Here is a 15,056-nt window from a genome sequence, read left to right as displayed (position 1 = left end):
AAAAAAAAAAAAAAAAAAAAAAAAAATTCTAGTTTACCAGGTTTTGTTTTTTTCTTTTCCGGAACATTAAAAATGTTTTGTTGTTTTCTGAGTTAGGTTTCTGACAAGAAGCTAGGCCATTCTTACCTTTGATCTTCTATACGTAATAGGTCTTTATCTGGCTGCTTTTAAGATTTTTAATCTTGCTTAAGGATTAGTATAACGTTTAGGGTTAATGGGATTAGATCTGGAAAATTTTTAGTGGATTTTTTTTTAGACAGGGTCTCACTCTATTGCCCAGGCTCTAGTGCAGTGGCATGATCTTGGCTCACTGCAACATCTGCCTCCCAGGTTCAAGTGATTCTCCTTCCTCAGCCTCCTCAGTAGCTGGGATTACAGGCACCAGCTACCACGCCTGGCTAATTTTTATATTTTTAGTAGAGACAGGCTTTCACCATGTTGGCTAGGCTGGTCTGGAATTCCTGGCCTCAACTGATCCATCTGCCTTGGCCTCCCAAAGTGTTGGGATTACAGGCGTGAGCCACCATACCCTGCCAGTTTTAAGTCTTTGCTTGTAAGTGTTTTTCTGTCCCTCTCTCAATTTTTTTTTTTGCTATGAATCTAGTTACTAATATATTAGAGCACTTGATGCCATCCTACTGTCTACTGAAGTGTCATTTCTGGATCTCACTTTTGACTGATTTTTCTCCTATGGGTGACAGTTTTTCTGCTTCTTGGCATGTATAGTACTTTTTGTTGTCTGTTTGTTTGTTTGGAGACAGTCTCCCTCTGTCACCAGGCTGGAGTGCAGTGGCACGATCTCTGCTCACTGCAGCTTCCACCTCCCTGGTTCAAGCAATTCTCCTGCCTCAGCTTCCTGAGTAGCTGGGACTACAGGTGCGTGCCACCACGCTCAGCTAATTTTTGTATTTTTAGTAGAGATGAGGTTTCACCATGTTGCCCAGGATGGTCTCAATCTCTTGACCTCGTGATCCACCGACCTCAGCCTCCCAAAGTGCTGGGATTACAGCCGTGAGCCACCACACCCCAGCTGTTTTTGTTTTTTTAGAGACAGGGTCTCACTCTGTTGCCCAAGCTGGAGTACAGTGGTGATGTCATAGCTCACTGCAGCCTTGAACTCCTAGGTTCTTCAAGCTCTCCTTCCACCTCAGCCTTCCAAAGTGCTGGAATTTATAGGCATGGGCCACCATGCCTGGCTCTGGCCCATAATTTTTAATTGGATTCCAAGCATTGTGAATTTTATGTTTTTAATGTCTGGATTTTGTTGTCTTTTTTTAATGGATGTGGGACGTTTTATAGCTGTTCTGTTTTAGCAGTGTAAGGCTTGTTTTTAAGCTTCAATAGTAGCCTTTTCTGGGAATAGTTTCATCCCACTACTAAGCCATGGCCCTTCTAGGGTCTCTACTGTGCCCTGAGTGATCAGGGAGAAATCTCCATTCAGATTTGTCTAGTCTTTCAGCCCTGTGCGAGCTCTGGAAACGGTTGAGCTTACGTACAGCTTCTCAGTTGCCTTTTGCATGACTCATGGAGCTTCACCCAGCATGTATGCATCCTTCGTCTTCAGCAAAGATTTAGGGAACCCCAAACAGATTTCCCAACTTTTTTTTTTTCTGCCTATTTCTCTCCTCGCTGGAATGCTGTCTCACTGTTTTCAGCCACCTCAATCTCACTGAAGTCTCTAGTCTCTCCTCCACTAGTGAGATTTCCATGGTGCTGTTTGGGACTCCTCTTCTGCTATAGAATGTGCCTCTGGGCAGAAAGCCAAGGAGACAAGTAGGGCTCACTTAATTTGTTTCCCTCTCTTGGAGAGTCACAATTCTGCATTGCTATTGCCCGATGTCTGAAACAGTTTATAGCAACGGGAAATCCTATCCCTCTTATTCCATCATGGCTGGAAGTGGAAGTGATAACCATATTAATACACAACAAAATTAAAAGGGCAACAAAGGGCATTGTTAAGGAATAATTTGGCTCACTTCATAACACTTCTATTCACAGTCAAGATACAACAGTTCTAAATTTGTTGTATGCTTCTAATGAAATAGTATTAAAATACATAAAGCAAAATTAAACTACGGGGTAAAATGGCTACATTTACTATAGATAAGGAAAACATTAGTGAAGTGAAACATTAATAGAAGAGTTAGACAACATGATGGGCGTGGTGGCTCATGCCTATAATCCCAGCACTTTGGGAGGCTGAGGCAGGGGGATCGCTTGAGGACAGGAGTTCAAGACCAGCCTAGATAACATAGGGAGACCCCATCTCTACAAAAAAAAACTTTAAAAATAGTGGTAGTATGAACCTGTAGTCCCAGCTACTCAGGCTAAGGCAAGAGAATTGTTTTAATCCTGGAAGTTGAGGCTGTGGTGAGCCATGATCGTATACTGCACTCCAGCCTAGGCAATAGAGTGAGGCCCTATCTCAAAAAATAAATGAATAAATAAAGAACAACATGATGACAACTTAATTTAATGGACATGATATTCAGAAAGCCATGCATAATAATTTAAGGATACAGATTATTTTCAAGCACACATGGGACACTTAAGTAAATTGAGTAAATCAAAAGTAATTAGATATTTACAACTGAATTACAATACAAATATTAATTTGAATGAAATTTATAAGCCTTAGAAAGGTAATATAGAAGTATAGTGTGGTGCTAGCCACAGTGGCTCACGCCTGTCATCCCAGCACTTTGGGAGGCCGAGGCGGGCAAATCATAAGGTTAGGAGTTCGAGACCTGCGTGACCAACATGGTGAAACCCCGTCTCGACTAAAACTACAAAAAATTAACTGTGCATGGTGGTGGGCACCTATAGTCCCAGTTACTAGGGAGCCTGAGGCAGGAGAATGGCGTGAACCTGGGAGGCAGAGCTTGCAGTGAGCCGAGATTGCACCATTGCACTCCAGCCTGGGAGACAGGGTGAGACTCCGTCTCAATAAAAAGAAAAAAAAAAATGGTCAAGTCTCTGGTGAAGTTTCTCAAGAACAAAAGAGGGCACAAATTAGACAATATTAAGGATGAAGAAAGTACACAGGCACAGACAACTGATTTAAAAGAACATGAACAGTCTGGGCACAGTGGCTCACGCCTGTATTCCCAGCACTTTGGGAGGCCGAGGCAGGCAGATCACCTTAGGTCAGGAGTTCGAGATCAGCCTGGCCAACATGGTGAAACCCTGACTGAAAATACAAAAATTAGCCAGACGTGGTGGCAGGCTCCTGTAGTCCCAGCTACTCGGGAGGGTGAGGCAGGAGAATCATTTGAACCTGGGAGGCATAGGTTTCAGTGAGCCAAGATCGTACCATTGCACTCCAGCCTGGGCAACAAAAGTGAAACTGTCTCAAAAAAAGAAAAAAATATATTTTAAAATATAGAAACAAACATTTTTCACAGAAGGGGAAACATATGGCTGATAACAACATGAAATCTAACCTCATTAGTAATCTGGGATATGCAAATAATCAGCTCTGTGAAATACTTTATGACACTCAGTAGATTGTCAAAAGTGATGATTCCAAGTATTGGTCAAGATATATGTCAGTGGCAGTACATTGGAAGACAACTTTGGCACTAGCTGGTCAAGTTAACATTTATTTACCTACAATTGAGCCATTTGTTGCTTAGAACAGCAGTTCTTGGCTGGGTGTGGTTGCTCACACCTATAGTCCCAGCACTTTGGGAGGCTAAGGCAGGTGGATCACCTGAGGTCAGGCGTTTGAGACCATCCTGGCCAACATGGTGAGACCCTGTCTCTACTGAAAATACAAACATTAATCAGTTGTGGTGGCGTATGCCTGTAATCCCAGCTACTCGGAAGGCTGAGGCAGGAGAATCACTTGAGCCCGGGAGGCAGAGGTTTCAGTGAGCCGATATCGTGCCACTGCACTCCAACCTGGGTGACAAAGCGAGACCCTGTCTCAGAAAAAAAAAAAAAAAAAGCACAGCAGTTCTCAAAGTGTGGTCTGCAGATCCCTGGGATTACAGGTGGGAGCCACTGTGCCTGGTGTGTTTCTGTTTTAAAGATTACATTCTGAAGCAATAAAAGTTAAAGGAGCTTCCAAGGTTGCACAGCTAACAAGTAGAAGGATCAGGATTTGAACCCAGACAACCTGACTCTAGGGCCCACACTTTTAACTACTAAGCTTATACCAATTGCTGTAATACCACCTGTTTAGCAAGCTTATTGTAATAAAACGAGACAGGGACTGAGGGGCAGGTAGAGATGTCAGGTGCTTATTGAGAGCTCCTAGATGGCTGTATTCCTGCCAGAGTAGGGGAGGGTGAAGGGTAGGTAGGGACAGAAGTCTAGTGAAAAGGAAATGCTGTCCTCTCAAGAGTCTTTGGCAATGTGTATCTTTTCTTCTAGAGACCATGGCGAGCCCAGGGAAAGACAATTATCGAATGAAGAGCTATAAGAACAATGCTCTAAACCCTGAAGAAATGAGACGAAGAAGAGAGGAAGAGGGCATTCAGCTCCGGAAGCAGAAGCGTGAGCAACAAGTGAGTTAACGGGAGTATTCTCAAACATACTATTCTGGGAAACAAGCCCCTGTGGTTGGCCTCCACTGTGCACCCTGACTTTCCCTGTAGAAAAGCAACTTACTAGGCAGGCGTGGTGGCTCATGCCTGTAATCCCAGCACTTTGGGAGGCCAAGGCAGGCGGATCACCTGAGGTCAGGAGTTTGAGACCAGCCTGGCCAATATGGTGAAACTTCATTTTCTCTTCTAAAGATACAGAAATTAGCCAGACATGGTGGCATGCGCCTGTAATCTCAGCTACTTGGGAGACTGAAGCAGGAGAATTGCTTGAACCTGGGAGGCGGAGATTGCAGGAGCCAAGATCATGCCATTGCACTCCAGCCTAGGCAACTCCATCTCAAAAAAAAAAAAAAAAAAGAAAAGAAAAGAAAAGTAGCTTACTTACTGAGTGAGCTACTCATCCAGATTCCTTTGTTGTCAATAAATGTTTGGAGCTTTGAGAAAGAGAAAACTGACCGTATCCCCTTTTCACAAGTTAGACCAACTTAGACATCATTTATGTCTTTACTATAACATTCTAGTTCTAGCTCCTTGTTACCTTTTCTTTTCTTTTCTTTCTTTTTTTTTTTGAGATGGAGTCTCGCTCTGTCACCCAGGCTGGAGTGCAATGGCACGATCTCCACTCACTGCAACCTCTGCCTCCTGGGTTCAGGCGATTCTCCTGCCTTAGCCTCCCGAGTAGCTGAGGCTACAGGCGCCTGCCTGCCACCACGTCCAGTTAACTTTTTATATTTTTAGTAGAGACTGGTTTTCACCATGTTGGCCAGCCTGGTCTCAAACTCCCGACCTTGTGATCTGCCCGGATCTGCCCACCTCAGCCTCCCATAGTACTGGGATTACAGGCATAAGCCACCATGCCCAGCCCAAGACTATATTGATGCCTCATCATCTGCACTCCCACACCACCCTGCCAACAGGTTCAGTCACCCAATTATTATTATTATTATTATTATTATTATTATTATTATTATCATTATTGTTTTGAGATAAGGTCTCACTCTGTCACCCAGGCTGTAGTGCAGTGAGTGACACCATCTCAGCTCACTACAGCCTCAGGCTCCAGAGCTCAAGTGATCCTTCCTTCTCAGCCTCCTGAGTAGCTGGGACTACAGGCATGTACCACCACGCCCGCCTGATTTTTGTGGATTTTTTTGTGTGTGTGTGCAGTCAGGGTTTTGCCATGTTGCCCAGGCTGGTCTTGAACTCCTGAACTCAAGTGATCCACCTGCCCTGGCCTTCCAAAGTGCTGGGATTACAGGCATGCGCCACCGTTCCTGGCCAACCTAACCTGATTTTGCCCACCCTTTTGCTGTACTATCATTCCTTTTTTTCTTTTTTTTTTTTAAGACAGGATCTTGCCCTGTTGCCCAGGTTGGTGTACAGTGGTGTGATCTTGGCCCACTGCTGCCTCTACCTCCAAGTCCTTGAATATCTTTTCCATGTCAGTATTCAGTAGTCTCCTCTTCTCTTCGTGGAATACATTCCAGGACCCACAGTGGATGCCTGAAACTGCAGATATTACTGAACCTTACATATACTATGTTTTTTCCCATATTTTTATCTTTTTACTTAAAGCACTTTACAGCTTCTGTCTGGCACATTTGAATTGCCAGCACCACTACTCTTGCACTTTGGGGCCATTATTAAGTAAAATAAGGGTTACTTGAACAGGAGCAACTGCCACCTGATAACCAAGTTGGTTACTAAGTGACTAACTGGCAGCAGTGTATACAGCGTGGAGTGGATACACTGGACAAATAATGTTCACATCCTGGGTCAGACAGAACGGAATAGCATGAGATTTCATCACTACTCAGAATGGCATGCAATTTATAACTTATGAATTGTTCATTTCTGGAATTTTCTGTTTAATATTTTCAGACCACAGTTGACTGGATAATTAAAATAATAGAAAGCAAAACTGTGGATAAGGGGAAACTTGGCCTCATTTCTCAGCTACTGTAGTATATCCTTGTCAGTTAATGCCATAATTTAACATTGGATTGTTCTTTTTTTGGGGGCGGGGGGGGGGCTTCAGAGAGTACTCTTAACCACTGTCTCTTTACTTCCAGCTTTTTAAACGGAGAAATGTGGAGCTGATTAATGAAGAAGCTGCCATGTTTGATAGTCTTCTCATGGACTCTTATGTGAGCTCTACCACTGGGGTAAGGCCCCTGCATGTGCCTCAGGCTGATCTGGAAAGTACCTGCTTCTAAGAACAGAAATTGGGCCATTCACATCATCTACTAGCTTTGCCAGTAACCATGACAAGTTCTTTCCTCTGTGGACCCTTTTGTCAGCTTCAGAAGTCAACAATATTCAACTGTGTTAGAAATATCTGAGGAAACATTTAAGGGAAGCCATCAGTTGCCTCAGAATTAGGAATCACTTTTCAAATGTCCCAACTTGAAGCACCTATAGATTAAACAGACCCCTTCTCCTGAGCCTGTCTATTATGCCATCTTCTTGCCCTCAATTTTTTAGAAAACAGGATGCCAAGCAGAATTGTGTGCTCACATCTGACTGTAATGTTGGTTTGCAAAGTTCTAAACTTGTTTTATGTTCTAGGAGAGTGTGATCACAAGAGAGATGGTGGAGATGCTCTTTTCTGATGATTCTGACCTGCAGTTAGCAACCACACAGAAATTCCGGAAACTGCTCTCCAAAGGTAGAAAGCCTGGCCCTTCTCAGAAAGGCCCTATGTGATTTAGCCTCTTTTCTCTTCACTAATGTCATCAACTACACGTGCCCTCACTCATTCTGCTCTAGCCCTACTGACCTTGGTGTTCCTTGTACAAGATAGACATTCCTACCTTCACACTGGATATTTACTCTGCCTGATGTCTTCTATTCCCAGATATCTGTGTAGCAACTCCCTTACTCCTATGATTAAATCCTAACTTCAACATTTTTATCTTTTTACCTTGCCCTACATATTCTTCTCTTCTCCTCCCATCATATTTATTTTCTAACATAATAAAATGACTCTTCCGACCAGGATGTAAGCTGAGGGCAGAGAGTTTTGTTTTTGTTCCCTCCTGTGTCCTCTGTACCTAGAACTGTGTGGCACACCATAGGTACTTAATAAAAATTTAATGTATGATAGGAAAAATAACGTCTTGTTTCAGTTATCAAATAGTCTTCCCAAGAAGAGAACACTGGTCTTTCTCGAAAGGGAAATGTGTAGACCACGGTTGTTCATCCCTTAGGCATTCCTCTCTCCCACACCTTTCTTTGCTTACATTTAGTAAGCCAAAGATGAGCATACTTAAATTAGGATTGGCTTTACTCTTTAACATTCCAACTGTATTATACAGTTCAAAGATGAGCAGATATTGTTAAAACCACCTTACCAGAAGGGAGTTTGGGAATGTTTGTAAGGAGGGTGGTCAGAAGTATCTAAGAAGGATTGCAAGCTGACCCCTATGAAGGGATCAGCAAAAGCTTCTCCTGCGTTTTTATTTTCCCTTTTCCCTTATCCAGAGCCTAGTCCTCCAATAGATGAAGTTATCAACACTCCAAGAGTGGTCGATCGGTTCGTGGAGTTTCTGAAGAGGAATGAGAATTGTACATTACAGGTGAGGCCTGAAGGGAAGGGGTTTGTTTTGTCTTATTTTGTTTTTAATTTTTGAGGGATACAGGGTAGGTGTATATATTTATGGGGTACATGAGATGTTTTGACACAGGCCTGCAATTTGAAATAAGCAAATCATGGAGAATGGGGTATCCATTTCCTCAAGCATTTATCCTTTAAGTTGCAAATAATCCAATTATGCACTTTAAGTTATTTTAAATTGTGTAGTTATTATTGACTATAGTCAACCTATTGTGTTATCAAATAGTAAGTCTTATTATTTCTGGGTTTTATTGTACCCATTACTTATCCCCACCCCACCCCCAGTCCCCCACTACTAGGAAGGGGTTATTAGATGAAAGCCCTACTTCCAAGAAATTGCAGTGAGATGTTTCTGTTGACATCTCTCTCAGGAAGTATACAAGTAATGTTAGGAAACATTCAAGAGAAACCATCAGTTCCCTCACAGCCAAAATCTCTTCCTTAAAACAATTTCAAAGGAAAGACACAAGACTATGATAGACTGATCATTCATTTATAAATCAGAGGGTTTAGTCCACTACCTGTGTCACCGAGGCAAATCGTTTAGCCTCTCTAGGTCTCTTGTTTCAGAGATGGGTGATGGGTCAATCCATTGGGACTTGCCAGAACTCAGCTGAAAGGGACTTTGAGAGACACATTTCATTCTAATCCTCATTTCAGAAATGAAGAAAGTGAAGCTCAGGAAATAAAAAAGTGACCTGGCAAAGGATGCATAAGTTCTGTGGTAGTGCAGGACTAAACCTGGGACCCTAGAAGCCCAATGTCTTATTCCCATGTATATCACATCACTGCATCTTCCCACTCTCTAAAGACGGGAGGGGAAAGGCTTGTATTTTGTGTGTGTGTGTGTGTGTGTGTGTGTGTGTGTGTGTGTTTTAAATTCGTGGGCAAGAGGTTTGCTTGTGTTTTGTGAGGTTGTTTTTGGTTTTTTAAATTCATGGGCAGGAGGCTTACTGTTCTGAGCCAGCTGATAGGCATGGCTGCTCAGTCTGAAATGACCTTTCAATCATTACTTAATCTCACTTTCAGTTTGAAGCTGCCTGGGCTCTAACGAATATTGCCTCTGGAACCTCTCAGCAGACCAAAATTGTCATTGAAGCAGGGGCTGTCCCCATTTTTATAGAGCTGCTTAATTCAGACTTTGAGGATGTTCAGGAACAGGTAATGCTTAGATTTGGTATGATTCTTTATAGTACCTGTGGTATAATAAAAAATGTATTTGGTCTTTGTCCTGGTTCTTGGCACAGTGTTAAAACTCTTGGAATTTCCTGAGTGATAGGAGTGTCAAGTACAGATGGTCCCTGGGACTTGCAACTGGTATCTCAAGTGGGGGCAGTCTTGTGGAACTAACCTGTGAGGTCTGCATTAACTCTAGGTGTTAATGTCAGAATTGAATTAAATTGTTGGACACACAGTTAGTGTCAGAGAATGGGAAAAAATGTGGATGTGGAAAAAACTCTATACATTTGTTGTTGGAAGTGCCATTGGAAAAAAGACACCACAGTACCCATATCTCAGTACCCAGAGATCATGGAGATAAAGGTACAACTTCCATTTCTCCCATTGATTTCTTGCTAGTTGGATAGAATTGGAGAGTGGTAGCGGGCACTTTCCTCCATTACTACATATAGAATTGGTCCAAGGCAGCTACAAGAGTGCAACTTTCGCGGGGCGCGGTGGCTCATGCCTGTAATCCCAGCACTTTGAGAGGCCGAGGTGAGCAGATCACGAGGTCAGGAGTTCAAGACCAGCCTGACCAACATGGTGAAACCCCATCTCTACTAAAAATACAAACAATTAGCCGGGTGTGGTAGCACACGCCTATAATCCCAGCTATTCAGGAGGCTGAGGCAGGAGAATCACTTGAACCCGGTAGGTGGAGGTTACAGTGAGCCATGATCGCACCACTGCACTCCAGCCTGGGTAACACAGTGAGACTCCATCTCAAAAAAAAAAAATGCAACTTTCTGATTACTTTCTCCTTTTCTGGGCGATGTTGTTTTGGCTTCTCTGGCTACAGTACAGATGGCAGCCTGTCTCTCCCGGCTGAACCAGGAACTCCCAGGGGATAGGTCCTTGTAGAACAAGTGCTCAATAAGGATTTCAATAGGGAGGTTACCTGAGCTTATATAGTGTATTTGGGGCCTTGACATCATCCTCATCCTGGTGGATACTCACTTTGCAGTTGTGGCTATAAAGTACTCACAGAAGTACCAGGCCTTGTGGGTGACAGTTTCATTATCCCCTTTTCAGGCAGTCTGGGCACTGGGAAACATAGCTGGAGATAGCTCTGTTTGCCGAGATTACGTCTTGAACTGTTCCATCCTTAATCCTTTGTTAACGTGAGTAATTATAATAATCTGTACCTGGGTGTCTATAGGGTGGCCATGTGGCAGGTCATTTGGGGGCAGCATACTTGATTCCTTAAGATGATAGGTAAGTACAAAAACTATAAAAATGCATTCTGATTGCCAAAGTAAAAGATAAGTATCTTTGGAGATTGAAAAGGTTGTGGCCAGGCATGGTGGCTTATGCCTATAATCCTGGCACTTTGGTAGACCAGAGCAGGTGCATCCCTTGAGCCCAGAGTTCAAAACCAGCCTGGGCAACATGTTGAAACCCCAACTCTACAAAAAATACAAAAAGTTAGCCAGGTGTGGTGGCATGCACCTGTAGACCCAGCTACTTGGGAGGCTGAGGCAGGGAGGATCACCTGAGCCCAGGGAGATCAAGGCTACAGTGAACTGTGATCATACCATTGTACTTCAGCCTGGGCAACAGAGTGGAAAAAAAAAAAAAAAGATTGTGCCACCCATCTGCCAAGAAGGATGTTGTTCCTCACTTTGTGGCACTGCATAACCTCATGTTAGTCATACCCTCATATCCTCCTCATTGATGAGCCAGGGGAGAGAGGCAGGACTAGCCCATCTGGAAAAATCCAACCTTCTCTACAAAATGCATTGATTTGCTATGAGGTCATGCATACATACATTGGACAGCTCTGTTGTAAATTATAGATCGAAGACCCCATGAAGCATCATTGTATCCCTCTCCCATCCTTCCCTCCATGCCCTTAGAGTAAACTATGTCTAAACCAAAACAGATGAATAAACTGTTCTTCAGAGACCACAGTCTCATAGCCTACCACTATCTCTTTCTTGGACCCTTCACAGAAAATTATTCTATATTGTGTGGCTAAAACTCTCACAGTAGACCTATAGCTTTTATTTCTTAGACTTTTAGCTTTTATTTTCAGGGAACACCATTCCTTGTCCTGGACTTGTGGCCAGGGTTATGGGCACGATATATCCTACCTTAGAAGCTTTATAGGCTTACTCGAGATCTAGCCCTCTGTTTTGTCCCTATTATCTATGGTATTAACTAGCTGCAGCTGGTCCTGAAATGAATACTTTGTATAGAGGTTGGCCTCCTGACTAATACCAGCTCTGTTAACTTAGGTCTATGAGTAGGAAGAAACAGGCTGCTAGAGTCTGAGAGGTCTGATTGGATTTGTCTCTGGGTTCATTGGCAACAGCCCTATGCCAAGGCCTTAGTGCTCAGGATCTGGCTTTGCTGTTTCCTTCAGACTCCTTACCAAGTCCACACGACTGACAATGACACGGAATGCGGTCTGGGCCCTGTCAAATCTCTGCCGAGGGAAGAACCCACCCCCAGAGTTTGCAAAGGTGAGAGAGCTACTTACTAGACCCCGAGTGACATCAGGTTCCTTCATATGGAGTTTTTAAGTCTTTGGGATACTCCTTGGAGTCTCAAATCATGGGAAACTGAAAGAAGCAATTGTTAGTGAAGTAGATGATCTTGTGTGCCTGGATAGTAAAGTGAAAAGGTAGATCTAAATGTTTAACGTAGTAGCGATCCCTAGGGTCTGGAATTACTTTGTGTGTGTTGGGAGCGGGGGTGGTTGCAGTGTTAGGGTTCATGATAGAGCTGATATAGTCTTGTCCCACTATGACTCTTTCTCACTCTGCTTCCCACAGGTCTCTCCTTGTTTGCCTGTACTGTCTCGCCTACTCTTCAGCAGCGACTCAGACTTGCTGGCAGATGCTTGCTGGGCCCTTTCTTATCTGTCTGATGGACCCAATGAGAAGATCCAGGCAGTCATAGACTCTGGAGTCTGCCGGAGATTGGTAGAGCTGCTGATGTGAGTGGTCTTAGAAGGGGTACAGGTTCTGGCTAGGCACGGTGGCTCACACTTATAATCCCAGCACTTTGGGAGGCCAAGGCGGGCGGATCACGAGATCAGGAGTTCGAGACCAGCCTGACCAACATGGTGAAACCTTGTGTCTACTAAAAATATAAAAATTAGCTAGGCATGCTGGCAGGCACCTGTAATCCCAGCTACTCGGGAGGTTGAGGCAGGAGAATCATTTGAACCTGGGAGGCGGAGGTTGCAGTGAGCCGAGATCACTCCATTGCACTCCAGCCTGGGCGACAGGGCAAGACTCCGTCTCAAAAAAAAAAAAAAAAGAGAAAAGAGGGTACAGGTTTCTTAAGCTTCTCTGGGCTCAGACTAAAGAGATAAGAGTCAGCAGGGCCGAAAATGGTGTTCTGGCCTTCTGCTGATCAGATCTCCCTCCTCTGTAGGCACAATGATTACAAAGTGGCTTCTCCTGCCCTGAGAGCCGTGGGTAACATCGTCACTGGGGATGACATCCAGACCCAGGTAAGAAAGAGGAGGGTGCAGGATCTTAGACCAGCTATGGAAGAGCTTGTGGAGAGATGCCTGTGGACAAAAGCCTTTCCTGCAAAGGGCTGTGGTCCTGATGGGAGGTACTATGGTCTAAGAAATAAAGTGTGGGCTTGAGTGAAAAGTTGCAGCTCTGTCACGCTCTAAGCAGTCATGGGAAACTTGGTTCCTTCTTTTCTTCCATAAATTGGGAACAAATCATCATCTAATGGGTGAAGGAAAACTAAATGGAATAATTGGGCTTACCACCTGGGACATTGTGAGGTAGTTAAGTTTGAGTCATGGTCCCTCTGAGATACTGAAAGCTATGGAACTCCACCCCTACTTCCTAGATCTTTAGGGTCTCATGGATATCATGGACCTTGGATTAATCTTTTGTAAATAGCCCCTCTGGTGAGGGCATAGTAAACAAGGTTCCCCTGCTCAAAGGCTAGAGATTTGGATATTCTTTGGGTTTTGAGTAGCTGGCATAATCATGTGGGATTCTGGACAGGTTTTTTACAGGTGAGTAGTCTCACTCAAACACTCAAACCCACACACTCATTTTCTGGGTTACTTTGTATATGTATATGTATATGCATGTACTTTAAAATACAACATAAATTTTACCATTTTAACCATTTCATTGGCATAAAGTACATTCACATTGTTTCTCTGTCATCACCACTAGCCAGCTACAGAATTTTTTTTATCATCTCAAACTGAAACTCTGTACACATTAAACAGTAACTCCCCATTCTCCCTTCCCCTCAGTGCCTAGTAAACACCATTCTATTTTCTGCCTCTGTGAGTTTGAGTGCTCTAAGTACCTCATGTAAGTAGAATCATACAGTGTTTATTCTTTCTCGTCTGGTTTATTTCACTTAGCCTAGTATCTTTAAGATTCATCCATGTCATAGCATGTATCAGAACTCCTTTGAAAGGCTGAGTGATATTCCACCATGTGTATATACCATATTTTATTTATCCATTCATCCATCTATAGACATTTGGGTTGTTTCCACCTTTTGGCTATTGTGAATAATGCTGCTATGAACATTGGTGTACAAATATTTGTTCAAGTCCCTGTTTTCAGTCCTTTTGGGTATATACCCATAATGGAATTGCTGGATTATGTTCTAATTTTATGCTTAATTTTTTTGAGGGGCCACCATACTGTTTTGCACAGCTGCTATGCCATCTTACATTCCCACCAACAATGCATCATGTTCCAACTTCCCCACAGCCTTGCCAATGGTTGTTATTTTCCGTTTTTCTTTCTTTTTTTTTTTTTTATAATACCCACCCTAAAGGGTGTGAAGTGATATTTCATTGTGGTTTTTATTTGCATTTTTCTAATGATTAGTAATGTTGAGCATCTTTTCATATGCTTATTGGCCATCTGTGTTTTTTTGTTTTTTGTTGTTTCCTTTTTTTTTTTTTTTTGGACACATGTCTATTCAAGTCTTTTGCTCGTGTTTTAATTGGGTTGTTGAGTTTTCTGGTTGTTCAATTTTGGGAGTTCTTCATATGTTCTGGATATTAATCTCTTATCAGATACATGTTTTACAAGTATTTTATCTTGTTCTGTGGTTTTATCTTTTAACTTTGGTGTCTTTAAAAAATAAACTTTTGGCCGGGCGCAGTGGCTCAAGCCTGTAATCCCAGCACTTTGGGAGGCCGAGACGGGCGGATCACGAGGTCAGGAGATCGAGACCATCCTGGCTAATACGGTGAAACCCCGTCTCTAATAGAAAATACAAAAAACTAGCGGGGCGACGAAGCGCCTGTAGTCCCAGCTACTCGGGAGGCTGAGACAGGAGAATGGCGTGAACCCGGGAGGCGGAGCTTGCAGTGAGCTGAGATGTGGCCACTGCACTCCAGCCTGGGCGGCAGAGCAAGACTCCGTCTCAAAAAAAAAAAAAAACTTTTTTATTTATTTAATTTTTAAAAATTGAGACAGAGTCTCTCTTTGTCAGCCAGGCTATAGTGCAATGATGCTATCTCGGCTCACTACAACCTCTGCCTCGTGAGCTCAAAGCAATCCTTCCACCTCAGCCTCCCAAGTAGCTGGTACTACAGGCATGCACCATCACGCCTAGCTAATTTTTTGAATTGGTTTTTTTGGAGAGACAGGGTTTTGCCATGTTGCCCAGGCTGGTCTTGAACTACTGGGCTTAAGCAGTCCTCCCACTTTGGCTTC

General features: G+C 43.3%; 1 protein-coding gene across 2 annotated transcripts in view; it reads left to right on the top strand.

The window, feature by feature from the left end:
• The window catches only part of KPNA6 (karyopherin subunit alpha 6), a 67,847-nt gene that overhangs the window by 41,746 nt on the left and 11,045 nt on the right, over nt 1–15,056 (top strand). For both annotated transcript variants that reach the window (XM_026457188.1, XM_026457189.1), the window contains exons 2-10: nt 4,378–4,511; nt 6,623–6,715; nt 7,119–7,218; nt 8,034–8,128; nt 9,196–9,327; nt 10,420–10,508; nt 11,753–11,852; nt 12,165–12,328; nt 12,772–12,850. In XM_026457188.1, coding sequence (XP_026312973.1) covers nt 4,378–4,511; nt 6,623–6,715; nt 7,119–7,218; nt 8,034–8,128; nt 9,196–9,327; nt 10,420–10,508; nt 11,753–11,852; nt 12,165–12,328; nt 12,772–12,850 — 986 coding nt within the window. The remainder of the gene's footprint in view (nt 1–4,377; nt 4,512–6,622; nt 6,716–7,118; nt 7,219–8,033; nt 8,129–9,195; nt 9,328–10,419; nt 10,509–11,752; nt 11,853–12,164; nt 12,329–12,771; nt 12,851–15,056) is intronic.

Source organism: Piliocolobus tephrosceles, chromosome 1, assembly GCF_002776525.5.
Source record: "Piliocolobus tephrosceles isolate RC106 chromosome 1, ASM277652v3, whole genome shotgun sequence".
NCBI lineage: Eukaryota > Metazoa > Chordata > Mammalia > Primates > Cercopithecidae > Piliocolobus > Piliocolobus tephrosceles.
This window is presented reverse-complemented; position numbering and strand designations above follow the sequence as displayed.